The sequence below is a fragment of the Bubalus kerabau genome, chromosome 21, assembly GCF_029407905.1.
Source record: "Bubalus kerabau isolate K-KA32 ecotype Philippines breed swamp buffalo chromosome 21, PCC_UOA_SB_1v2, whole genome shotgun sequence".
NCBI classification, from domain to species: Eukaryota; Metazoa; Chordata; class Mammalia; order Artiodactyla; family Bovidae; genus Bubalus; species Bubalus kerabau.
This window is the reverse complement of record NC_073644.1, coordinates 40425219-40452784: the sequence shown is the minus strand read 5'-3', so window position 1 is coordinate 40452784 and position 27566 is coordinate 40425219. Positions and strand designations below refer to the sequence as shown.

The following is a 27566-nucleotide window of genomic DNA, read 5'->3' as shown; positions in this document are numbered from 1 at the left end:
TTATACTAAGAGAAGAATCACATGGAACAATGTTCCTGGTTTAAGAAAAAAAATTAATGCTGAATTTAGCTGAGCTCCAGAATATGATTTTTCCTGTATATAGACAGAACTTATATAGTTGTAAGGTCTCACATGGATGTATGTGTCTGAGTGGTGAAATGCTAGCTGTTTGGAAATATATGGAAATTCTTAATAAATGAATCAAGGCAGAAATTGATATACATATGCCATTTTTCTCAGGGAGCAAGTAAAAACAAAGCCACATAAAAAAACTAAAATATCTTACATTTTCATGCTATTGGTTTAGGAATGAAGAGATAGTATGTACCTCTGTCCTAAAATTTAGAGTTGAGATACATAAAGCAAGATGAAAACTAAGCAGTAAAAATATATAAAGTATTATTAAAAAAATGTATATATATATATATCTTGGGGAAATATTTCTTCATATGGGGAATGCATCATTCTTCAGAATATTGTTAGTTTTTTCAGGATCTTGTTAGAAACACTAACTTTTGCTGTTAATGTTTCAAAGCTTCTTTCTTCTTGGGAATGAAGGGGGCAGGTTCTTTTATCTTTGGAATAATAACTGTGGTGCCGTTTTTACTGTGTGTCAGTTTTCTTCCTTGAACATCAAATGGACACCAAGTTGCTTACTGGTATTACGTTTTAGTTTTACATTCAAGACCTAGTGCCCTCCTGCGTGGCATCAGTGAGACAGTTTGATGGACGTAGAATCACAGAAGCAGTTCTGTCCACTCACAAGCTCTTCATGTTACAACAGCACCACCATCTCCACCCTGTGACATCACTTGTCTCGAAAGTTTTCGTGACTCAATGGTTCTTGGATGGAAGCAGCCAGATAAGACTGGAGGGGCTGAAATTACGGGTTATTATGTGAACTATCGTGAAGTAATCGACGGGGTACCAGGAAGATGGAGAGAAGCCAACATCAAAGCCATCAGTGATGAGGCATATAAGGTAAGTGTGTGGCCTTCTGTGCGCTTCCCAAGTGGTACTAGTGGTAAAGAATTGCCAATGCAGGATACGTATAAGAGACGCAGGTTTTATGGAGGCTTCACTACATAGACTTGATTGATTAAATCATTGGCCATTGGTGTATGAACTTAATCTCCGGCCCATCTTCCCTCTCCAGAGGTCCAGAGGTCTGGGATGAGGCTGAAAGTTCCCACCCTCTAAGCACATGATTATGGGCCCTGGCAGTCAGGCCCCATCTTTAGATGCTTTTCAAAAGTCACCTCATTAACACAGTAAAAGATGTTTGTCACTCTCATCACTTGGGAAATTCCAAGTGTTTTAGGAGCTCTGTGCCAGGAATGGAGACAAAAGACAAAAGCATGTATTTCTTATATAAATTGCAGTATCATAGGATAATCTATCTCCCTTTTGATTAACTCAACACCAACTGATTAGTAATCTTAATTACATATGAAATGTATCTCCTCCTTTGCCATTTGATGCAACACAATCACAGGACTGATATTCCAATACCCCTGCCCTGTTCTGTTGCCCAGAAGCAAGTCTCAGGTTTCACCTACATTCACGAGGAGATTACAAGAAGGGTGTGACTCACTGGGGATCATCCTAGAGTATGTCCAATGCATACTCTAAATAAATGCAATGTTGAAACAAACCTGAAACCTTCACTCTCTGTGATGCTGTCCATGTTGCAGATTAGCAACCTGAAGGAGAACATGGTATATCAGTTCCAAGTGGCGGCCATAAACATCGCTGGGTTGGGGGCGCCCTCAGCAGTAAGCGCCAGCTTCAAATGTGAAGAATGGACCATTGCTGTTCCAGGTAACTCGGGGAGACCGTGTCTCAGCACTGAGGCTCAGAGCTTCTTCTAATAGATCCTACAATCTGGAACTAAATTTAAGTGCTACATAGCTTCTAAGGGAGACAAGTTCTCTCGGCCCCTCATGTTCATGTAAAATATTTTTACAAATCTATTAATAGGAACCAATATAAAACTGAGTATAAATTTCTTATATTCCAGATAAATCCTACAGTCCCCATAGCTCAGCCTCTGTATGGAGTAAGATGGACAGAAGCACACGGGTTGAATGCTACTTGATTATTCAACAGAAATACCCATCTTTGCTTGTGCTTCTTAAAGACCGTTGAAAGACATTCAATTCACACATCCCAGCTAAATTTCTCTAAAGCGTCTTCCTGTACCCCTCAGTTGTTGCACATTCTCTTAATGCTCTGTAGACTCTCATTTATCAATCTCCCACGATCCCCTTCCCCAGCCCCAGCCCCCATGGCCTCCTTCCTGTTGTCTCCTCCTCCCTGGCTCCCAACTCTTCACTGTACACACGGAAGACCCAATGTCCCTGCCTAGGACTTAAGTCCTGCCTTGATCCTCTTAAATCTTTTACTTACCTCCCCAGCCCTGTCTCTCTATATCAACTTTTCCCCATCTCTGCATCACAACAAAGATCCTGGAAATACTCTACTTTGGAGGTTGTCATAGAGGGTGATTGGTTGAAAAAAATAGGGAGAAGCCAGAAACATTCACCTATGCCTTTAACTCTTACACAGCTACAACAGTGAACAAATCTAAAGACTGGATACTAATTAATTTGTCAAGTCATTAAGAGTCAGACTGTGCTTAGTCGCTCAGTCATGCCCGACTCTTTGCAACCCCATGGACTGCAGCCCATCAGGATCCTCTGTCCATGGGGGTTCTCCAGGCAAGAATACTGAAGTAGGTTGCCATGCCTTCCTCCAGGGGATCTTCCCAGCCCAGGGATCCAAACCAGATCTCCCACATTGCAGGTGGATTCTTTACCGACTGAGCCATTAGCGAAGCCCAGAGTCAGACTAGCAACATTAATGTATTTGGTGGATGGTTTTATTCTGGTTCCAATGTCACTAACTTCAAAGACCCAAATATTTTAGTGCCACAGAATGACTAAGCTCTCCCACTTGGGTTCAGTATTCAGTTTGTTTAATACCTGCTATGGCACCAACATCAACCACATTGGAACCCCAGGCCACCCTGGGCACACTGGATGGACCCAGTCTGCTCCCAGGGCCACCCTCTTCCTCTGGTGACACCTTAGCATCCTTGGAGAACTATCTTTTTGCCTTAACTTAGCCAGTATCCATCTGCATCACATCTCTATCAAATGTGAATACAAAGATTACAAGAGAAACTCAAGAGAAGTTCAAGTGTTCACTCAGGTTCAGTAAATACAAGACGTAAACACACTGCCTTTCCTAGCACTTTCTTGAAGCTGGTGCTATTTCTTAAGTTCTTTCTGCCTCCTACACAAAAGTAGGTCTGCTTTTAAATTCTTGCAATTCCTGAATAAAGTTAAAATGTGAATGACTAGAGACCAACAAATTCTGAGTAGGCCTATGGAAAATGATCTGATAGAAAGCGATGTAGTTAGCAAAAGAAGTTGCAGGATGAGTGCTCCCAAATCAGAGGAGAAGTGAATGGGGCAGTTCTCCATCCCCAAGACCTGTCTATTCCCACATCCACCCTTGACTTACTGAGAAGTGTTGGGCAAATCATCAATCAAGAAAGCCTGATGACAGATGAGAGCATTTAGGATGTTTTGTCATCCCTTTGTTTTACAGATGAAGAAACAGATTCAGGTTAAATGATAATCAGGGGGTCACAAAGGCACTAAGTGGCAGTTAGGTTTGAGAGCTGGGTCTGCTTATTCTTAGATGTGGGGGTTAGGAAGCAGCAGCGCAGTGATCCTCGCCTGGAAAACAGGGCTTGGGCCACTGTTAGGATGGCTGCCTGGCTCTTGAGGATGACACAGGACAATGGTCATGGAAGCTATCTGCATAACAGAACATGCCATGCCAGGGTAAGGTACTGGTGTTATTGTTCAAACCTGTTTCCACACCAGGCATCATCAGGAGACAAGGATGACTCATTGTGACTGTTAAGCCGAGGTCAAGGGCCCAGGCAACATTGAGCAATCCCTAACAAAACCACAAGGGATAGCATGATGGCGTTCGCACTTGTTGTTGGCTCTCAAGCCACCATGAGTCAGTTCAGGTGATTTTGATTGGTTGGTTAGAAATCACTTGTTATTTAAAAAAAAAAGGAAAACAAATAACTGTATCACCTGCATAGCAGCTGACAGTCATGCAAAGACGCAGGTAATCACTGAGTAGCTGGGACTCTCCCAAGAGTGCAAAGAACACACACAGGGGATGTTTGGTTTCCTTCCAGAACAGGTTGATCAAGTTTCTTGGCTTCCCCGAGCTTTCTGTTAGTTGTCTTAGGAATGGATGAGATGAAAGGATGTGAACTGCCTAGTAAGGTTTAACACAGATTCAGGACCCATGGGATTGAATGTATTTGTTTTGGTGAAAGTTCTTTGTAACCACAAGTGTGGTTTGTTTTTACCCCTATATGAAATATATGCTTTATGGGTATCCTTCCTGTGGGGAGCTATTGTGCAATATATTTGTTTTTCTTTTTGAAAAAACAATTTATTTATTATTTTTGGCTGTGTTGGGTCTTCACTGCTGTGTGTAAGGGCTGTCTCTAGTTGTGGTGTGTGGGCTTCTCACTGTGGTGGCTTCTCTTGTGGAGTACAGGCTAGGGTGTGCAGGCTTCAGTAGCTGCAGCTCCCGGGCCCTCGAACACAGACTCTGTAGTTGTGATGCACAGGCTTAGTTGTCCTGAGGCACGTGGGATCTTCCAGGACCAGGAATCAAACCTGTGTCCCCTGCATTAGCAGGTTGATTCGTAACCACTGGACCACGAGGGATGTCCCATGTATTTCTTTTTCTATATTCACAAGCCATCAGATAGAGTTGTTTGCTTCATTGTAATTGATATTGGGGTGCATTTTCAGGTTGTCAGCCAAAAATAATCAGAAACTGAATCTGCAACCAAATTAAACTGTCCCGGTAAAAGGTGAGGAACACAGGCCTGAGGATAGCCGGAGGGCAACGCTTCATCCGGCCGCTGGAGGGCACCTCGAACTGGCCTCACACTTGCTGCCCATAAAGGGTCCTAATAGGCTGATGCAGAGCCATTAAGAAAACTTGGTACAAAATGACCGCAAGATACCTGTTTCCACAGGAATAGTAGATTTACAAGAGAAGAACACCAGTATAAGTTTCAGTTTAAGACCGTGAGTGTGGCACTAGGTTTACACACACTGGAGTTTTCTTATCTCCATTATGATTTTTACACATGGGTCTCTCTGTCTTTCACTCTTCAGGACCACCGCACAGTCTCAAGTACAGTGAAGTCAGGAAAACCTCCCTGGTTCTGCAGTGGAAGCCTCCCATCCACTCAGGACGGACTCCAGTCACTGGCTACTTTGTGGACATAAAGGAGGCCAGTGCCAGAGAGGACCGGTGGCGAGGACTCAATCAGGCGGCTCTGAAACACACATACCTGAAGGTCAGAGGATGCTGACAGTTTGAGAAAGTTTCCCTCTCTCTCTCTCTTTTTTTTTTTTTTTTTTTTTAAGAAACAGGGGTCTTCTAACAGGGTAATTTTAAAGTCAAGGAGATAAAACAGAGCATCTCAGTGTTGGTTGGTGTCATGTGTTGGGCTCCTGGTAGGCTTCCCTTTGGCAGTGGGTAGGGTTTGGGGCAGAGAAGGCAATGGCACCCCACTCCAGTACTCTTGCGTGGAAAATCCCATGGATGGAGGAGCCTGGTAGGCTGCAGTCCATGGGGTCGCTAGAGTCAGACATGACTGAATGACTTCACTTTCACTTTCCACATTCATGCATTGGAGAAGGAAATGGCACCCCACTCCAGTGTTCTTGCCTGGAGAATCCCAGGGATGGGGAAGCGTGGTGGGCTTCTGTCTATGGGGTCGCACAGAGTCAGACACGACTGAAGTGACTTAGCAGCAGCAGCAGCAGCAGGGTTTGGGGATGTTTCTGATGCTTAAAACAATTTGGTTATAATTTGACCCGAATCTCTTTGCCTGGCTTTAGAAATTACTTCTCCTCTCTCTTGTTTTCCTCTTCACCTCCACTTACCCACCTCATATCTTCACTATTTCCAGTCTTAAGATGTTATTACTTACCATCCCCAAAAGGTGACATTCTCATTCCTACTTCACATATTTTTGAGGGTGTTTTTGATTTGAGGGTGTTATTTTCATAGAGTTCACACCTGTGACGGAGAAGGCAATGGCACCCCACTCCAGTACTCTTGCCTGGAAAATCCCATGGACGGAGGAGCCTGGAAGGCTGCAGTCCATGGGGTCGCTGAGGGTCGGACACGACTGAGCGACTTCACTTTCACTTTTCACTTTCATGCATTGGAGAAGGAAATAGCAACCCACTCCAGTGTTCTTGCCTGGAGAATCCCAGGGACGGAGGAGCCTGGTGGGCTGCCATCTATGGGGTCGCACCGAGTCGGACACAACTGAAGTGACTTAGCAACAGCCACAGCACACCTGTGAGCCTTAAACTCCAATCCCTTGAGTCATGCATGGCCTCACCTCACCTGCTCTCTCACACCTGTGCTCAGGTGAGCCCTCAGGGGCCAGAAGAATGACTCAACTCTTGACCTTGACTTCACCCTTATCCACGTCACTGCCTTCCAGTTTCCTCTAGAGTGTTCTAACCAAACCAGTTTCTAACTCCCATCTACCAGAGATGGTTCTGCTGTAGCCACTGACCCTCTCACTAGTACCAAATGGAAACCTCAAAAACATGTTTTCCCCTGTTGTCAGTCATGGCATATGGACACCCCAAGTCCACAGCCGAGCCTCGGAAACTGTAGGGAATGTGACTCCGATCCCTGTTACTCAGAATGAAGTGTGACTGTATGATCACAGTTGGATAGAACGCCGCCTGGGCATTCAGTGTGCAGCCTTATCTGCTGGTGGAATAGGCCCCTGCCCAGAGGGTAGGCCTTGGAGGATTCTCAGAGTACATCCTAGATGGTGGTGGTGTGTGCTTACAGCTCCCGTGACCTCCAAATCCTCCATCAGCCACAGCACAGGGGTCCCGAGAGTCCCACAGACAGGATCCAAACAAGGGTGAGAAGTCAAGCAAAGGGGGCCAGGAGCCTAGAAAAAAATGGACAGGAAGTGGAAATAAGAGAGTTTAAGCAGATCAAAAACTGGTTAATGTTACTCATTAAAAAAAAAAAAAAAGACAAGAAACAGAAGAAAGGCAAATTTAGGGGGAAGAGAGAGACTGAGGTTGAGTGCCCCTCACAAAGCAGGAGGTGAACTCTCTGTAAGGAAATGACCCTAGAGTTTGGCCAAAATTTTTAAAGTGAAAATAGAATATTGACTTTTATGGTTATAAAAATTCTGGAGAAGGAAATGGCAATCCACTCCAGTACTATTGCCTGGAAAATCCCATGGACAGAGGAGCCTGGTAGGCTACAGTCCATGGGGTGGCAAAGAGTTGGACACGACTGAGCAGCTTCACTTCACTTATGGTTATAAAATGGATGGATGCTAATGATGATAAATTCAAATGGTAAAGACATAAGAAAAGTTGAGGTTCCCATAATCCCCCTACCCATGATCATATGGAGTCCCTCTTCCAGGTGGTTCATATTCAGAAAAGTTTCAAGCCTGAAATGGAGAAAAAAATATACATGTTAAAAAACTTTATCAAGTTTAAGTGAGGAAAGGAGATATGTTAATAACTCCAGGAATAGGAGATTTTAGCACCATTGCACAGAACCTAGTGGGTTAGCTGGTGTCTGCCAGAAGCATCCCTGTTCATGTGAGCACGGAGTGTCTGGGGGTTCCTAGAAGGAGTTAAAGGTGCATTGCTTTACATCAAAAAATTTAACCAGCTGAGCTCACACTTCCTTTTTTTATTGGCAATTACAATCTGCTGCTACAGTGTGGTGAGAAGGGAATGAATAATTAGAAGGGAACAAGGATGAAGAAGACAAGGGAATGCGGTTCTTTTGGAAATTTTAAGGAGGAAAACAAATCCAAGTTAAGGAAAAAATAGATGTGATGCGTGCACACGTGGCGCATCTCTAGTGCTTTAAGCCCAGCAGTCATTGCCCTGCAGTCATGGAAGGGTGTAGGGGTGTGCCTGTCACCCCAATGACTAGACACGGGATGTGTGGATTCCCTTCCTGTGCCGTGTTGCCGGAATCTAACTCACGGTCACATACTACCTGAGCGGCAGGTGCAGATGTGGCAGGCACCTGGCAACTGGTCTATTTTTATCACAACAAGGAAGTGTTTCTGTTCCTTTTTGTAGATCCACAGTTGCCTGGCATTATCTCTAAATATGGACTTTAAATACATCAAACTTTATGCATTTAGCTTGTGCCTAAATTCAAGTTCATTTACAGATTAAAATCATTTCAAAAATCCATTAGCTCCAGTAAAAGCTATCGTAATAGTAACATTCTGTTATCATAACTGTAGCATTCTGTTATCATAAACACAACACAATTAAATCATTAGATTAAAAACCCAACAATTTAATACATAGCTCACCTAAATGCATGGTCACAAACCCTTTGCTTAGCTGAGTAAATATATTCTAGCTTTGTGTGATTTAAATCCCATTGTGGGTGTTAATCTCCATCACAACACTATGGGAAAAACTGTGTCCTCTGTGTATAACAAATTCCTTCTTAAAGTATGATATAGGTTTTAAAAGTCAACTGTTTTAAAAAAGATAATTTTTGTAAAATATCAATAATATTTATACTATTTTTTATTTATGAGACTGTGCTGAACCCAAAGAAAGTCACAGAAAATTATGAAGTGGGACTGTCATATAAAAGTGTATTATAAATATTTATTTTCTACTTTCCTCATGCTCTTGTAAATCTAGCTCAGTGGTACACTTATAATATAGGTCCTCAGCAAACATCTTCCTGATGCATGACAGTGTGTGGACCTGAAATTTGAATACATTGACTCTTCACAAATTACCGAAATTTGCAGCCATGTTAGTTGCTTGTCTGTTTAGTGAGAAATAGCTATATTATTTGTTTTTGTTCTAATGCTTTAACATGTTTTTAGACAAATGGAAAGCGATGCATGATCTAAGATCCATGCTTGTAATTCCCCTCTCCTGCCAGAGCTTTTATCTGAAATTTCTCTGGAATGTTCCAAAAGGACCAGGAAAAGCAGGCAGCCCATATGCTCTTGTGGGCAGTTTGTCATTTGACCAAAGAATAAGGTGGTTAACGCCCATAGAACATACGGGTATCAGTCTCCTATTTCTGACGCTGGTGGCTGTTAAATTATCTAAAAAAGAAAGAACATCTGAGTTTCAAGGGATCTTGGAAATGACTACTTACACATGGTCAGGAAAGAAGAAAGTCTTAGCTGAAGACACACACTGAGTCTCTGACAGGATGAAGTTTAGAACCCAAATCCTGTGCTGTATAACTGAATCACCTCCACAGGGGAAGAGCACTTCTGTTCAAATGACACAGAGTGACCATCACTTCTATATCTGCTTCTTCCAGGTGCAAGGCCTCAAGGAGGGTGAGAGCTACGTGTTCCGAGTTCGAGCCATAAACCAGGCGGGTGTCGGGAAGCCGTCTGACCTTGCTGGGCCTGTTGTAGCTGAAACCCGTCCAGGTAGGCTTTTACTTTTTCGTTAAAGTTTATCTCATCTGTGTAAGATACCAAAGTAACGTTCAACCTTACTTCTATGTTTTTCCTCATTTTCAAAATCATCACTGTATGCTATCCAAACAACTGATAAGTATGACGGTGAAAAGTGAAAGTCAGTCATGTCCAGCTTTACAACCCCATGGACTATACAGTCCATGGAATTCTCTGGGCCAGAACACTGGAGTGGGTAGCCTTTCCCTTCTCCAGGGGATCTTCCCAACCCAGGGATCAAACCCAGGTCTCCCACATTGCAGTGGATTCTTTACCAGCTGAGCCACAAGGGAATCCCAAGTATGACCATCGGACGTGACAATCATTTACCCCATTACAGGACCTCAGGGCAGGGGTGAGCCAGGTTTGAAGTGGTTGCAATGTGGGAGACTCAGGTTCGATCCCTGGGTCTGGAAGATTCCCTGGAGAAGGGAATGGCTACCCACTCCAGTATTCTTGCCTGGATAATTCCATGGGCAGAGAACCCTGGCAGGCTACAGTCCATGGGGTTGCAAAGAGTTGGACACGACTGAGCGACTAACACTTTCACTTCACTTTTAGGGCTACTTTGGTTCATACTTAAAAACATGGAAATTCTTGATCAAATTATGCTTTCTGGACCAACTGTTTAAAGTATACATTCCTGGGACATTATTTCTGTTATACAGTGGCCATTAACTCCCACAAGAATATTTTTCTACCACAGAAGAAGCTGGAACAGCTTAGGGAGCAAACATGATCCTTAAACAAAAGTAGGGTTTGTATCATTGTAGCTACTAAGTTAAACTAGGAATCAGCAGATTTTCTCTGTGAAGGGCCAGATAGTAAATATTTTCAACTCTATGGTTATATGGTGCCTGTCACTATCCTCAGCTCTGCTGTGGCACAAAAGTAGCCACAGACAATACATAAATGAGTGTGGCTTTGTATCAGTAAAACTTTATTGTGCATGATAGATGCATTATATAATATAATAAGTTATATGTATTATGAAATTTGAATTGTAACTAATTTTCACATCTTGAACTATTAATCTTCTCTGGATTTTTAAAAAACTATTTAAAAATGTAAAAACCATTCTTCGCTTTCAGGCCATACAGAAAGAGGCAACGGTCCAGATATAGCCCACGAGTCATAGTTTGCTGACCCCTGGGTTAAGCTAACAGCAGTCCTGACTGAATGATCTATAGAGCTGAGGCAGCCCTCACGGCCCAGTTTCCAGATGCCGTGATTGGACTAGGAAAGACAGTCTTTCCCTTTGTTACGAGAACAAAGTTTACAGTGTTCACTGGGCAAATAGCTCCAGATCATTATATAATACTTATTTTGTCATTTAGTCTCTATCACTTTTCAAAGTTATATATGTCAGTTCATTAAAGTTGCATGAAAGAAAGCACTGGAAATGAGAGAGGATTAAAAAAAGTATTAATCACCTATTTTAAGTTTATATTCATTCTAGTCAAGCACCCTCACTTCAACTCTTTCCTATTTCTAGATTGAAATAAAGAGCAGATATATAATGTGATATTTGTTTTTATGATAAGAAAAGAATGTAAATATAGAAAATTCTGCTCTCACTTCATGATGCTTAAAGAGAATGTCAAATGCACCCTTTGAGAAAGTACCTGCCCCTTTCAACCTATTACTTCATAAACTACTTTCAGCTACTCTTGTAACTTCCCTCTAGAGCTGGATGTGACAGAAGTGACCTTCTTGTACCAAAGTGTAGTAGGTGTGTCGGGAGAGAGTGCCATACCTCATATAAGTACTCTTTGCAAAATGTCATGAGAAAGCAGAAAAATGCTGGGAACGCATGTGTCAGATAAAAGGTAATACACAAAGACATGAGGACACAGATCTCTATAGAAATCACACCTGGCAGGTACCAACTGTGTAGAAATACAAGGTGCTGAGTGGACGTGCTGAAGGGCCCAACTGCAAGGCTACTCGTGTAAGAACATTTAGATTACTATACAAATAAACTCTTAATCTAGTCATTGATGAGTAAAAGCACCTGTTAAGCAATGGATGGACTGAAAAAAAGCTTAAATTGATTTCTTGTTTTCTCATCAATAACTCTCAGGATGGCAGGTAGCTAGGCAGGACATTAGCAAAGCCACCCTGATGGAAACTTTGCCTTCAAAAAGGGGTCTGCTGGTGGGCTCCTAGGGGAGAGTGTTGTTTCACTGGTGCGGAATAAGGCCCCCAAAGTTGTTTTGTGGCCATTTCATTCCCAGAATATAATTACAAACAACAGTTGCAGACTAAACAGCACCAGATTAACCTGCTCAGGAACCACTGGCTCCAACCTAGGAAAGATTCCTGGGAGATACCAAGTCAAGATGCTGACCTGAAGCATCTCCACGGTGGTGGTTTAGTTGCTAAGTTGTGTCCGACTCTTGCAACTCCATGGACTGTAGCCCACCAGGCGGCTCTGTCCGTGAGATTTCCCAGGCAAGAATACTGGAGTAGATTGCCATTTCCTTCTCCAGGGGATCTTCCCAACCCAGGGATCGAACCTGGGTCTCCTGCATTGCAGGCAGATTCTATAGCAACTGAGCCACCAGGGAAGTCCGAAGCACCGCCACGCAGGAGCCCAGAACCCAGGAGACACTGGTCCTTGTTTCACAAGCAGCAGGCACATTCATTCCTACATGAATGTTCAGGCACATTCATATGCTTTCTGCACACCTGCTTCATGCCAGGTGCTGTGTGGGCACCACGTGAGTAGAATAAAATGACTTGTCACTGCCTACTGAGCTTGCAATCTAGAGGAAAACAGTTTATAGCACAGCATGATGGAAGCTTAGATAGAGGGTCACAAAATATTGCCCATAGTTAAACAGGCTACAAACAAGGTATTAAGGTTTCATGCTGCTGCTGCTGCTAAGTCGTTTCAGTCGTGTCCGACTCTGTGCGACCCCATAGACGGCAGCCCACCAGACTCCCCCGTCCCTGGGATTCTCCAGGCAAGAACACTGGAGTGGGTTGCCATTTCCTTCTCCAATGCATGAAAGTGAAAAGTGAAAGGGAAGTAGCTCAGTCGTGTCCAACTCCTAGCGACCCCATGGACTACAGCCTACTAGGCTCCTCCATCCATGGGATTTTTCAGGCAAGAGTACTGGAGTGGAGTGCCATTGCCTTCTCCGTAAGGTTTCATAAATCCCCGTAAAAACTTAAATGCATTTTTTAGTAGAGTATAATTGCTTTACAGTGATGTGTTAGTTTCTGCTATACAAAGAAGTAAATCAGCTACATGTATACATATATCCCCCCTCAATCTTGGACCTCCCTCCCATATCACTCCACCCCACCCATCTAGGTCGTCACAGAGCACCGAGAGCTCCCTGTGCTATATAATAATCGCTTCCCACTAACACAATATTGTAAAGCAATTATACTCCAACAAAACCCCAAATAAATAAAAGCACACAGGATCGACAAAAAGCAAACTTTTGTTTTGTAACCTATGGCTGTCCATGTTTACTAACTTTATTAAATACCAAATTTTACTTTTAACCAGGTATTTATTTTATGCTAAAGTATTTGGGGCCCGGGATGGGGGATGAGGATCGGTTATCAGTTTCAGGGTTTGGAATGTGAGACTTGGATTGCTATTTCAGAAGAACAACTCTTTTTGGAACACGTTATTAATATTTCAGACAGAAAATAAAGCTTATCATGTAACAGCAAACCTCAAATGCATCTAACAAGATACCTCGAATGTAATTTGAATTCCAGGTAAAAGTTAACCTAATCCAACTGGGGTTGGTAGGGTCACTGGTCTCCTTTTGAAGTTGATGAAAGCGCCAGCAGATGTAACTCAACCACTGCCCCACTGTCTGGTCATGCTGGTAATGAGGATCAAAAGTGTGCCGCGCTTCCCGGAGAAATCTGGTAGCTGAACGAGCCTATAAGAAGAATGAGCTGGAAAATATGTAGAGTAGATTTGTTGGTACCTATGACACACTTCTAGTCTTGACACTTGATCTTTTTTTAAACAGTATCTGTGTGGAGTGTGTCAGGCCTCGGCTGCAGGTGGAGGCAAGGTGAGCTAGATCAGACAGAAGACAAGAGAGAGACCTGCCAAGGTGTGGCAGGTGATCCGGAGGGTGGAACCGGCTGCCTGTGTTCTTATCAGAAATCCTGCAGCAGGCAGGGGCACTGAGGTGAGAGGCAGGAGAACCCAGACACAGGCAGATTCCCCAGCAGGAACTGAGTTACTGGAAGTCAGGACTTCTCACCAGGAGCAAGGCAGGCTAGAAGACTGGAGCTCCAGAAGGAATAATGAGCAGGGATTGGTTTGACAACCTACTGACCAATCCCAGTTTCTGAAAATTGACTAGTCGTAGAACCTGGTAGGGCTTCTCTTGTGACTCAGACGGTAAAGCATCTGCCCACAATGTGGGAGACCCGGGTTCAATCCCTGGGTTGGAAAGATCCCCTGGAAAAGGAAATGGCAACCCAATCCAGTACTCTTGTCTGGAAAATTCCACGGACTGAGGAGCCTGGTGGGCTCCAGTCCATGGGGTCAAGAACCTGGTAGGGCTGAGGGTGCTCAGTGGCCTTGAGGTGGAGTTTTGAAGGATTCTAAAGCAGGAAGTCAGGCTGACTCTTCAAGATTAGCTCAACAAAACTTCACGTACATTTGCTCACTGTCTATTCTCTTTCATCCATTAGGAAGGTAATTTTCAACCTTGACAGTACATTACATTAGAATCAGGCCAGGAACTTTTTGAAAATACTGACTCTATTTTAGACTATTGTCCAGGCCAGTTAAAACAGAGTCTGCTGGACTGAGCCTGGGCATAGGTTTGTTTTTGTTTGTTTGTTTAGCTCCTTGGGTAATTCAAGTATGAAACCAGGCTTGTGAATTGTGCATTAGACTGTTCAGTTCAGTTCAGTCACTCAGTCGTGTCCAGCTCTTTGCGAACCCATGGACTGCAGCACGCCAGGCTTCCCTATCCATCGCCAGCTCCTGGAACTTGCTCAAATTCATGTCCATCCTACCATCTCTTCCTCTGTCATCCCCTTCTCCTCCTGCCTTCAATCTTTCCCAGCATCAGGGTCTTTTCCAATGAGTCAGTTCTTCGCATCAGGTGGCTAAAGTATTGGAGCATCAGCATCAGTCCTTCCAATGAACATTCAGGACTAATTTACTTTAAGATGGACTGGTTGGATCTCCTTGATGTCCAAGGAACTCTCAAGAGTCTTCTCTAACACCACAGTTCAAAAGCATCAATTCTTCGGTGCTCAGCTTTCTTTATAGTCCAACTCTCACATCCATACATGACTACTGGAGAAACCATAGCTTTGACTGGACGGACCTTTGTTAGCAGAATAATATCCCTGCTTTTTAATATGCTGTCTAGGTTGGTCATAGCCTTTCTTCCAAGAAGCAAATGTCTTTTAATTTCATGGCTGCAGTCCCATCTGCAGTGATTTTGGAGCCCTCAAAAATAAAGTCTGTCATTGTTTCCGTTGTTTCCCCACCTGTTTGCCATGAAGTGATGGGACTGGATGCCATGATCTCATTTTTTGAATATTGAGTTTTAAGCCAACCTCTTCACTCTCCTCTTTAACTTTCATCAAGAGGCTCTTTAGTTCTTCTTTGCTTTCTGCCATAAGGGTGGTGTCATCTGTGTATTTGAGGTAATTGATATTTCTCCCAGCAATCTTGATTCCAGCTTGTGCTTCCTCCAGCCCAGCATTTCGCATGATGTACTCTGCATTTAAGTTAAATAGACTTATAAGTGTTAGGCTATGGGCTCCTTCAAAATAGGAACTGTGTTTTCTCTGTGTATATCGAGAGCCTAGTACTTGGTGTATAGATGAAAAAAATAATGGATGACTACCATGCTTTGGCAAACGAGTGTGACTCTGTTTTGTAGCCACAGCTTGTAATCCCAACCCTAGTATCTCATAATGAATGCCCAGTTATGAAGAGTGAACTGGGAGAGGTTCATTGGAGGCCCTGATGTGGCACTAAGGTGGTCGGTCAGCGAGCGGTCCATATAGGGGAGCTCAATATTATTAATACATGCAGCTGATTGAGTTCGTTCACTTTTAATGCTTCCATTCTGTCCCACTCTCCAGTTTTTTAAACACTACCCATGCACACACACAGGCTCACACACACACAGGCACACACACACACGTACACACACACACGTACTCATGCACACCAGTGGAGAAGGACAAAGAATAAAAGCTTATAAAAGTGACCCATAATGCAGATATAAAAGACTAAATTATATGAGAAAATTCTCATATCAAATTATTAAATGTTTGGGAAGATGAATTCCCACTTTTAAATTTTATCTTTTTTTTTTTTTTTTAAAATATTACTATTTAGAGAGGAGAGAAAAGTGGGATAGAGTTCATTTCCAAAAAGTTCACTTTAGCCCTGGACCTCCCTTAACCTATTCACTTAGTGGGGGGAGTGGCAAGCCTGGAGGGACCGTTAAAATTCCACTCCAGTGACTTCTCTGGTCCAGTGGTTAAGACTCTGAATTTCTACTGCATGGGGGTAGGGTTTGATCCCTGACCAGGGAAGTTCTGCATATTACGAGATGCGGCTGAAAAATAAAATGCCATCCCATGCAACCCAGATCCCCTTGTGTCCATGTTAAGAATGTGTTTAGGGTTGGGGCAGCTGACTAGAGACAACTCTTCTTAAATCCTTTTCAGACCAGAATCATCTCTTTCATTTTCTATAGCCAAATCTTCTCTGCTCTTAACTGAATTCTTCATGTTTATTATTAGTTTTGAAGGTGGTTTTTGAGAAAAATCTAAGGCCTGACAAATTCTGGTCCACTTTTCTGGCTCAGCTCTGTGGGCAAGTGAAATGGCCTTTCATTCAGATGAAAACATCCATAGAAATTCCTTTACTTTGACAGCAGAACTTTTCTTTGACAGCAGAACATCTAACTTGCTGCCTGCCTGTTAAATATCAGGATCATTTTGATCATGTTTTAGTCAACTTTAGTGAATGTGGCCCTTTAGTCATGTATGAGTTCAACCATGGATTGACAGCAGCTCAGGGCTTGCAAAAACTCAGGCCGTGGGACATTCTAAAAAGAAAATTTGAGGATGTTGTAGCTGCATCTCTTTCATTCTGACACTGAGCCAGGTTCACCTCCATAGGTGTAGTTGTGGACCAGCCTGGGGCCTCTCAGAAACGCTGCATTACACTGCTCTTGGTTTTCCAAGAGTATTTATAGAAAGAATCATCCATTTCAATATCATGTATCTTTTGTAAAATCTCATTAGAATTTTTTGTTCAGGATGTATCCAGGATCCCTTCATTTAAAGAAAGCCATTGTTAATTCCTCTAAGATTTTAATGTGTTGGAAAAAAATGGCTTTTCTAGATTAATGTGATTACTTTCTTGACCACACAAAGATAATCGACAATCTGATATGTCCTACCTGTTCAGATACAAGAAACTCTGAGCTCATTTTTGTTTTGTCTTCTTTTAAATTTTCCAAAGGATGTCTTTTTCTTTTAAACTCTTCACCTTTATTCTTTGTTGTCACAAGTAATTTCTTTCTTTTCCAAAATCCTTTTTTTTCCCTCTTTTTTTCAACCCAGAATGCAGGAAGAGGCCACTTTTTTTTCCAAATGCCAACTTCACTTTCATTTTCCATTATAGGTATTATTGTAAAACACTTGGTCTACTAAGTTAGTATTTAAAAACACTTATTCAAAGAACTATGTTAACAAATTAATTAAAGCTGAACAGTAAAAGAAGCCTTTGAATTTGAAAAGCTATATTGAAAGAGTATGAGAGCATTAACATTGTAATTCATGTGACAAATAGGGAAAAAGCTATAATTTGTTGCTTTAATCATTTTAAGATAAAGTTGTTTTATATTTACACAGTGATACTGTTGAAACTGTATTCTTTCTTTGCAAGTTATTTCAGTTAAACATTTTCTAATGAGAATTGTTTTGGGGCAAAGAAATATGCCTAGAAAACTAGTACTTGAATTATTTTCAGTTAATCTGACTTTTCGAAAGTTTGAGATTATGATCACATTCAGAACAATACTTTCAGCCAGTTGGCAGCATCATTGTTTGTCAGGGAGGAGACCAAGCTTTGAATTCTAAGCATGAGTAAGAGACCGACTGTGACTAGAATATTTTCTTTGTTGGTATTTTTATTTCATCTTGTCTGTTTATCAAAATATTGCTGTTATGCTTAAGCTTTATTAAAACCAGTTCCAATAAAATTGAACACTGCAATTCTAAACTGACATTTCTCTTTTAAATCCCTTAAGAGTCCAGCCCCTGGCACATGTAAAGATGTACAGGAAATATGGAAGACAAAACCCCTGCCCTATTAGCATTTAACCCTGCTCTTGATAAACATGCAACTTTTTGGAAGGTGAAAATTAACCAAACACTCATCTTAATGAGCGTTTGATTTTTAAAATAGAAGTATGGAAGAGAGTTTTATTTTTTATTTTCCCCTTTAATAAACCAACCAATAGCACCCATTATAGCCACAGTTACAAGAACATAAATTGAGGAAATGTTCATGCCTCTCTTTTACCCCCTACAGATACTGTCCACCATGTCCTGATTTTTTTGGCCGTGTTGAGTCTTAGCTGTGGCTCAGGAGATCTTGCTGTGGTGCAGAGTCTCTAGTTGTGGTGCTCAGGCTCAGCAGTTGCAGTACACGAGCTTAGTTGCCCTGCTTCTAAGGATCTTAGTTCCCCGACCACAGATCAAACCCTCGTTCCCCGCATTGCAAGGCAGATGCAGTGCAATGGTCCAATATCTACTGGACCACCAGGAAGTCCCTACCATGTCCTGATTTGATATGATTAATCAAGAAAAGCTTCATAAATGAGTAAAACTCTCTTAGCTACTCATCGACATTACATCTAATCCCTACTTATTACTTTGCCCCTCCAGGCAGTTACTTAATTTCAAATCATAAATTTTGATCTAAGACTTAAAAAAAAAACCAATTGTTTTCTAAAAGCATAAATTACTAAATTTCTTACATTAAAACCCAACTACAACTTAATGATATAAAACTCTTAAATTAAAGTGGAAACACACATACTGCCTGGGACTTAAAAAATCTTTGTTTTATCTCATATTGTCACAAAAGATGTCCAAGTACTTTACAAAAATTAATCTTCTGGAATAGTTCAATAAGACATCTCTATACTCAATAACTGAGGTAATTGAGACAGCAACTAAGCAGAGTTTTTCTATTCTTCAAGTTGCATGGATTTGGGACCAAATCTGGCCATTCAGAAATCTGAAAAAAGTATTGTTTTAAATAGCCAGTTGTTTCATTTACCTGAGAATTTATTGCTAGACCATCAACTATATAAAATTTTGTATTAAGACTCTTAGATTAAAATTCTCATAAAATAGATGACACATTTCAGTACACATGTTTCATACACTTCTTGGATACAATATACTTATTTACCTTTTTCTGTGTAACTTGGAGCCGCAAGGATCAACCTTATTTATTGCCCAGTGTTAAAATACAGTATGTCTTACAGGGTGAGGAGCTGTTTGTCCTTCTACTAAGTAATGTCTTTGCGCCAGCTTTTTAGTTTTCTGCTTCCTCTCCTGCTGTCGTTCTCCTGACAGTAGTTTCTTACTTCCTTCTCTTGTTCGGATTTAATCTATTGAGAGAAACCAATCAACTAGGCTTGTTAGAATCATCTCAAGTGAAGTACAGGTTCCAAGTGACGGTCTGTGGACTTCTCCAGCGAGTATCCAGGAAGGCCAGTGCATGGACTTTGTCACAATAGCTCTGGCTCTGAGCAGCTTGTCTGCATTACTTCTTGTTCCTGGGCAAAATTCTGGATTGAATCCAGAGTTATAGTAGAAAGGCTATCCATGGACTTGAGGGAAAAGTCAAACTAATTATATTGTTCATATTCCTTCCATTTTATGACTGCTTTGCCAAAAAGTCACATATTTCTCTTTAATAAAAAGTCAAGATTCTTAACCTAAGCAATATCTTTTTTCTGTGTAAACTTAAGTCATATCTCCAACATAATAAACAGCAGGCATATGGATGATTCACTTCCTTTTAAAAGAGATTACAAGTAAAACAATGAATGATTAATATGAATAATCTGTCATGCTTCCAAAATAGATATCATGTAAATCACACAAAAAAAGGTCCAATCAGCCTCTATTACGTCTCCTTTCCTCTTTAAAATGATTCAGATATTCAGAAAATTTTCCATTTACACTCTCTGTGATTCAGTCATGCTAACTGCATACTATATTATTTAAACCTCAGAATTCCTGAGGTGTTAGTCCTTTCTTAAGTTTTGATAAAAGCACTTTTTCATTACTTGTTATACAGCAATGAATTGTAAGAATTAGTCCTGTGTTACTGGGAATAGAAATATAACATGGTCTGCGACTTCCAATGGAGTAGACACAGCCCTAAAAATTAATACATGGGGGACATTTCACTTAAGGAGCAATCAGATCTTTATCTGATCCTTATTTCTGTTTATCTGTATAGCTAAATGTGAAAATAACCCTTTGTTTTTTAAAAAGTAATTTTTAAAAATCTCCTAGAATTAGTCTTCTCTAAACTTTCCATGTTTTAAGTCACTTTTTGGAGGCTTGTAATTGAAGCACACACTACTATCAATAAGGACACAATTTAAATTAACTGCCAGGCTTAGGAACCAACACCTTCATGTCACCAGTCACTCTTTGGGCACTGGTTTTGCCATTAACTTGGAAGGAGTTTTGGAATTGTTTTTCTCCTGACAAGTTTTACTGAACAGTGCAATGGAGAAGAGAAAACTTTTCATCATTTGCAAAGTATTTATTGGAAGTCTTTTTTATGCTTTTCAAAAATTGAAGCTGTACCTTTCTGAAATTAAATATAAAATATTTTTCCTAATGTATGGAAACAAACCAAGTTTAGACTGGTAGTAGAATGAGTGGCAATTAAATTGAAGAAGAGCATTAATTAAAAGAAGAGCATTGTACTTTAAATTGAAGTTAGGCATAGATATGAAAGTTTTATATGCTATACAAGCTCTTTGAATCGCTACACATATACATATACATATTGGCCACACTGGGCCTTCGTTGTTGCTCAGAGGCTCTTTTTTTGGTGTGCTCAGGCTTTCTCTTGTTGTGGTGCACAGGCTTAGTGGCCTCACAACTTGTGGTATCTTAGTTCCCTGACTAGGTATCAAACCTCTATCCCCTACATTGGAAGGTGGATTCTTAAAACCTCTGGCCCACCCAAGAAGTCTCTGAATTGCTATATTGTATGCAGATGTAATTTATTATAACCCTCAGAAATATTAAAATATTAACTTGTTTTCTTTTAAAATATAAAAACTAATCTTGAAACATCTGAATTTCTTGAAATTCATTTCCATTTAAATTTCTATACTGTTCAATAGCAATCATTTCTAGATATCTATTGTTCTAACCTAGAATAGCATCTTTAGATTAATTTATGGTTATCTAATCAGCAGAACTTGTTTTCATGGATTTTTTTTTTTCATTCTTAAATGATTTACAAACTTTGAACATGTGAGTAAGGGCAATTCTTCTTATCTCTACCTTTTCTCCTTCAGTTTCCCTTTGGTTTTTTAATCTCTTATCTATCCTTTCTTGATGATTAGTTAAGTAAGTGAATAAGTGAAGTTGCTCAGTCGTGTCTGACTCTTTGTGACCCCATGGACTGTAGCCCGCCAGGCTCCTCTGTCCATGGGATTCTCCAGGCAAGAATACTGGAGTGGGTTGCCATTTCCTTCTCCAGGGGATCTTCCCAACCCAGGGATTGAACCGGGTCTCCTGCATTGTAGGTAGACGCTTTATCCTCTGAGCCACCAGGGGAAGCCCTTGATGATTAGTTAGATATGGGTATTATTGAAGCAAAAGTCATGCATTAGGCATTTCCCACTGCTGCCTTGCCCTTCTTGTTATGGTCAACACACTCCCCTAACTGTTCCATTGGTCATATCAACCAGTTGTTGTTCAGCTCTGACCAAACAGTACTGTCCATGGTGTTAACACTACCTAAGAAACATGGTACATTCGCTTAATTCCGTGTTGCAGCACAAAGTTGAATTGTAGCAGGATTGTCAGTCACAGTGAGCAGTTGGGACTTTTCACTTGCACAGACTCAAGGCCCTGCTTCAAGGCTAAAGTAAAGAGGTGAGGAATTCTTACTTGATTAACTTCTACCAGGAAATATCAGCACCTTGTTTTTCATCTTCTAGGAACCAAAGAAGTTGTTGTAAGTGTGGATGACAATGGAATCATTTCCTTGAACTTTGAATGTGATCAGATGGCTCCAAGTTCTGAGTTCACCTGGTCCAAAGATTACGTGCCCACGGAGGACTCTCCGAGATTAGAGGTTGAAAGCAAAGGCAACAAGTACGTACCGTTTCAATTGTAACTCTGTGTTTCCTTTTCATGAAAGGAGAGTGAAGCAAGCTATTCTCCATTTCAATTAAGAGAATGAAATCACACATATTTTTATCTGGTAGTGTAAAAAGTGATCACCAGTATAAACGTGAAGAAATAACAATCCTTATAAACTACTTTTCACATTATTCCATTTAAAATGCTTTCTCATATATTATCTTATTGTTGACTGAAAAAATGGTGAGAATGACATTTTATTTGGGGCAAAAATGAGGACTATAGCCCACGAGACAGCCTTTCAGATAGCTCTGAGTAACTGCTCCAACAAAGTAGGTGGAGACGTCAGAATAGATGTGATTTTGGTGAAGGGGGAAGCGAGCAGTCAAGCACATGTTTTGGCAGAAGCTTGCTGCTAGTCATGAGGAGCAGATGTTAATGACTTTAGTGCTTCTCGAGATATGAGAAGGTGCAAGAAATTGTTGTTCAGTCACTAAGTCATGTCTGACTCTTTGCGACCGCACGAACTGCAGCACACCAGGCTCCTCTGTCCTCCAGTATCCCTCAGAGTTTGCCCAAACTTGTGTCCGTAGAGTCAGTGATGCCGGACAACCATCTCATCCTTTCTTTCACTTAGAAGTTGAGCTCATAAAATCTTCTGAAAAACACCCAGCTATCTGAAGTCCTGTTCTGCCAGTTTTTCCCAGAGCACAGAGTGCCTCATGCCTGATCTCTGCCCTGAATTTTTGGGATGTGTGTTGAAGGTCAGCAACTGCAGCGGCCAGTGGCTTCATCCTTGTAGAGGCAGATGGCAAGCAACAGTTTTTAGTTGGCATCATTTATGATGGAAGAAAAGCTTTGATTGGCATTAAAGTGAACTTTAAAGATGATTCTCATTATTCTACGAGATTTTGAAATCTTAAAGTAATGGTGAGGATCCTTATGGGGAGATGGGTAAGGAAGAACTCGCTGATTCAAGTTCTGGCAAATTAAATGGATTAGGTATAATCTGTTCTGGTTTTTCACCACCACTTGTGAGAGACACAGTACTGCCCTGGAACAAACTCTATAGGAGAGAGAGGCATGGGACAGGTGGTCTCAAGTCACAGCTTTACCAGGAGCCACTGTGTGACCTGGGGCAGCTTTTAATTTCATGGACCTCCAGTTTCTTTCTCTGTAAAACAGAAGAAGTGAAGGGGATTAATTTTATGATCTGCTACTTCTTTCAACCTCAAGATTCTGAGTTTTTTTAATTTCATCTTACTTATCAAGCTTTGTATCTTTAAAGTGCCAACCAGATTACATTACATTTGGTAAAACACAATATTCCTAAGTATTATTTCTATTACAAAAAATCCAATATATCCCAAAATAAAAGAAAGAAGTAGTAATTTTGTTGGAGAACAGCAAGGAAATACTCTATATAATTAAGACATTCTGCTGTCACTGTGCTGTAAGATCCTTTAAGTAAAACATAATTTTGGTCAAAGGAAAGACAATAAAACTGGAACTATTTCTTCCTTGACTAACTTGACAAACATATAAATGTTTGGATGACCTTAGACACTGACTAGCCATGTGACTCACAAAAGTTAGAAAACAAACTGAATTAGACCATTGACCCATACATTCATTCCACAAGTATTTATTAAGCACATATTATGTGCCAGATAAGGTATGGATGCTGGAGGTCACAACAGTGAGCAAAACAGATCTCGTCCCTAAAGACACAAAGTGCAGGCATATAGTCAATGAAGTAGGCAATACCGATGCCATTTAATAACCTCCAAAATGGGAAGTGCCAGGGGTGACGTAACGGGAGCATTGGGTGGTTCTGCCCTGTGAAGTAAAGGATCTTCAGGCTGCCCAGCAAGGGTTGATCAGCTGAAAATCTCTTTACTTGGGATATGCATTGATATGCATCGTAGCTTGGGGATGGGAGATCGGTACCATCTCCCTGTCCCATCACCATCACCCCATGGGAGGAGGTCAGGAAAGCCTTCCCAGAAGCAGCAAGAGGGCGTGAGCATTAGGTCAGCAAGGCAGATGGAGCACATGCTCCACATGATGGGAGCAGCATGTACAGATGGCTGGAGACAGGGCAGGGCACAGCCCCCAGGCCCTACACAGCCTCGCTTCTCATAAAACATTCTGTTCTGAAGGACGAAAATGACCTTCAAAGACCTTGGGACGGAAGACTTGGGCATTTACTCCTGCGATGTCACAGATACTGATGGAATAGCATCGAGCTACTTGATAGATGAGGAAGGTAGGTCAAAATCAGTTCATTCATGAGTCGACTCCTGCTTTGACTTCTCAGTGGTTCTCCAGGATTAAGTGACTTCTGTTTTAGCAGTTCAAGCTGTAATTGTTCTCATTTTCTCCCTACAGAATTGAAACGTTTGCTTGCTCTCAGCCAAGAACACAAGTTCCCAAGTAAGTGTCCACAATACACTCAGAGTTCAGCCATGGCACTAGACGACTCCGACAGGATCAAGAGAGGACACTCTCTTGAGAACGTATAATGGAACATACACTGGTAGCTGCAGACGCACTTTCCAAAGGCGCTGATGTAGCTTTCCCGTTGTTCTTCAGAAGTACAAAGAACAGCGACAGGAGCACATCCCAGTGCTCTGCTAGGGAGAGCACTGTCAGGTTACGTGGGTGTAACAGCTGGGTAGTTACATTCTTCATCTTTTGCTACATATTTTGGAATATTACATATATGTATACACACACATATATATCTTCTAGACACAGTAATTTGTATATCTTTTAGGCAAACAGCTCTTTCTAAACAATTTAATGTTAGTGTTTAATAGAAGAACCATACCTCTAAATAAAGACAACCTAGAAACAGTACCCTATGGGTGTCCCTGATGGCTTGTCTGCCAATGCAGGAAACCCGGGTATGATCCCTGGGTTGCAAAGATCCTCAGGAGAAGGAAATGGCAACCAACTCCAGTATTCTTGCCTGGGAAATCCTTTGGATAGAGGAGCCTGGTGGGCCACAGCCCATGGGGTTGCAAGAGAGTCGGATATGACTTAGCGACTAAACAACGACAGCAAAAAGAGTACCTTCCATTTTAAATTCCTGGAAAATAAGGTAAAGATGCCTTGATCAGAGTAAGAATCTCTCTGAACTATCATCAAACCCTTCAATGAAGCACCCTCTACATAAAAGATTAATTTCCACAGTTGACACCCAAGAGAAGAGAGAAGTCTGAAACAATACTTGGAAAGTTCCACTGACCTGGTTGGATCTCTTAACATTGGTACCCACTGGCCAAAACAGTGAAGCATCTGAAAAGTTACACTCTGAAAAAACAGAGTGATAGCATCACTCATTCTTTTAATTCAGAAATTTTGTCTTCCTTCCTTAATCCCTAAGATAAAACTTCTTCACTAATACAGGAGTTTCAGGGACCCAGGAAACCATAACCTGACCCCAAACTATAGGCAAAACGTTGTAAGTTGTATGTTTGCACATTTCTAGGGAGAGGACATCCAGCTTTCCTGAAATTCTCAGCAGAGCTGTGATTAAAAAACAAAGCTCTAAAACCAGTTGTCTGACCTCTTCACATTCCCAAAGAATACATGACGTGCTTCGTGGTGTGGCTGGATGCTGGTGACTACTGGCTTCAGCTGGAACGTTTGCAAAACCAGCTTTATTCGGCAGAGCACAGTGGGGTGCCTGTGGGGTGAGGGTGCTGGACGCAGGCTTTCTGAATTCCAGGGGAGAACCACTTCTCTTCTGTAAGCTTATTCACCGTAAAACTGGAAAAGTAATACCATGAATGGTGTCTTAAAAGCTATTTCTTTTTAAATTGTAAGAGTAGAGGTTGGCCTGGACTCTCTTTGCTCTGTGAACCTGAGCAACTCACCCCAACTTCCCCAAGGTCTTGGTTTCTTTTCCAGGAATGGCTATTATAATCATTAACAGCCCCCATCATATAGAGGCACTGTGAGAGACAATCAACAGGGCACTGATCCTTGAACTCTTTAGGGAAAATATAAATACTTACTGAAACAGAGCAGTGATCAAGACAAACCCACTTGCAGAAGAGTTGTCTGCCAACTGTACATATATCCTCCCTTTCTGTTCCCTGTGCTGTGAGGCGGGGGAATGGAAGAGCGAGTCACGGTGCCCAGCACAGCTGGAGCCTGTGAACGCTCCCACTGTCTATCATGCAAAACAGAAAGAGCAGCACCCACTAATCTAGTTAGTCAGGCAGTAAACATTGACCAAGTGTCTAGGCAACAGCTGCTCCTAACAATATTTACATTTAGCTTAAAGGATGGAGAGGAGAGAAGTTAGGGTGTTACCATAGAACTGGAGGCGCCCAGGCTCCCTGCAGTCCAGTGATCATATGGACTTGCAGGTAGTAACTGCCTGCTGTCCCTGTCATTTATGCTGAGATATTTTATTCTACATGAGCGTCAACACTGGTTGCTGGCTGTAAGAGAGAGGGGAGCAGCACACTCAGGGACCCTTCTATTAGATACCAAGTGTGGTGTTTTGGGTCAGCTCAGAGAAAACCCAAGGATGCATTACAAACTCGGACGTGAAAGCATAACTCTCCCAACCAAAGGGAGCTTCTGTGAGCCCCTTGAAGTAGCGTTTAAATATCACAGTTTCAGTTCCTTTCATTGCTGTTGGATCAGGCAGGTCACTACGTGAATGTCTTCAGAGATGTGATGACAGGGTCAAAGCAGCATATCCAATTTCTCAATTTATATCCACTTCTTCTTAGTATATGTTGATGCATAATTAAGTCATCTTCTTGAAATTTTGTAAGGTCTTAAATGGTCTCATTCCTTTCAGAGTGTAATAAAGCGTGTAGTGTCCCTTTATTTCAGGACGCAGTAAATTCTATTTTAAGCTGTTTTCAAAAATATTTTGAAAACCACTAAACATATGCCTTAAGCCTACAAATAACAGATATTTTGCTGGAGCAAATTAACTGCCAGAGAAAAGAGCCTAAGGAAATTTAGGGCTGAGCAGAAGGAAAAAAATATATATATAAAGCTAAAAATAGAAAATAACCTAGCCTGTCTTGCCAGTTATGATACTAAATTGCAGTGTAGAAAGTCAGTGTAATGAATATATATCTGTATATGTGTATATATATATATATATATAAAATACACATATATATATATTCATGGTATGTGGGGGAGGGAAGATATATTTCAGTATCAGCAATGTCCTGCATGCCTCTTGCCTTTTGAGATGAACTGCATTCTGTCTGTGGAATGTGTGTCTTTCTAAAAAAATCCACTTTCATGTAAAAAAAACAAAGTCTGCATAATATTTTTTTTATTTGTAGACACTGGTTATTGTCCCACTTGTATATGTACATTTGTATATATGCTCCACGTGTGCAGATATGCACAAGCACATACACACAAATTATATCCATTTGGTATGTCCTCTTAGGTGTAAATATATTTTACAATTGGTGGTTATAGGGTGTTGTTTACACAACTGGAAGAAGAGTCACCAAAATATTAATAGCCACTCTTACAGAGTACCTATTTACATGCTGTTCATAGGGTGCTTAAATGGAATGTGTTATTTAAACTCCTCAGT

The 27566-nt window shown here is 41.3% G+C and overlaps 2 protein-coding genes across 3 annotated transcripts in view; both read left to right on the top strand.

Moving 5' to 3' along the window:
• The window catches only part of LPIN2 (lipin 2), a 375312-nt gene that overhangs the window by 198951 nt on the left and 148795 nt on the right, over positions 1–27566 (top strand). The gene's annotated exons all lie outside the window — the stretch shown is intronic.
• Positions 1–27566, top strand: part of MYOM1 (myomesin 1) — a 120810-nt gene that overhangs the window by 69102 nt on the left and 24142 nt on the right. For both annotated transcript variants that reach the window (XM_055559208.1, XM_055559207.1), the window contains 7 exons: positions 785–981; positions 1695–1821; positions 5229–5413; positions 9442–9556; positions 21829–21985; positions 24136–24242; positions 24365–24409. In XM_055559208.1, the coding sequence (XP_055415183.1) occupies positions 785–981; positions 1695–1821; positions 5229–5413; positions 9442–9556; positions 21829–21985; positions 24136–24242; positions 24365–24409 (933 nt within the window). The remainder of the gene's footprint in view (positions 1–784; positions 982–1694; positions 1822–5228; positions 5414–9441; positions 9557–21828; positions 21986–24135; positions 24243–24364; positions 24410–27566) is intronic.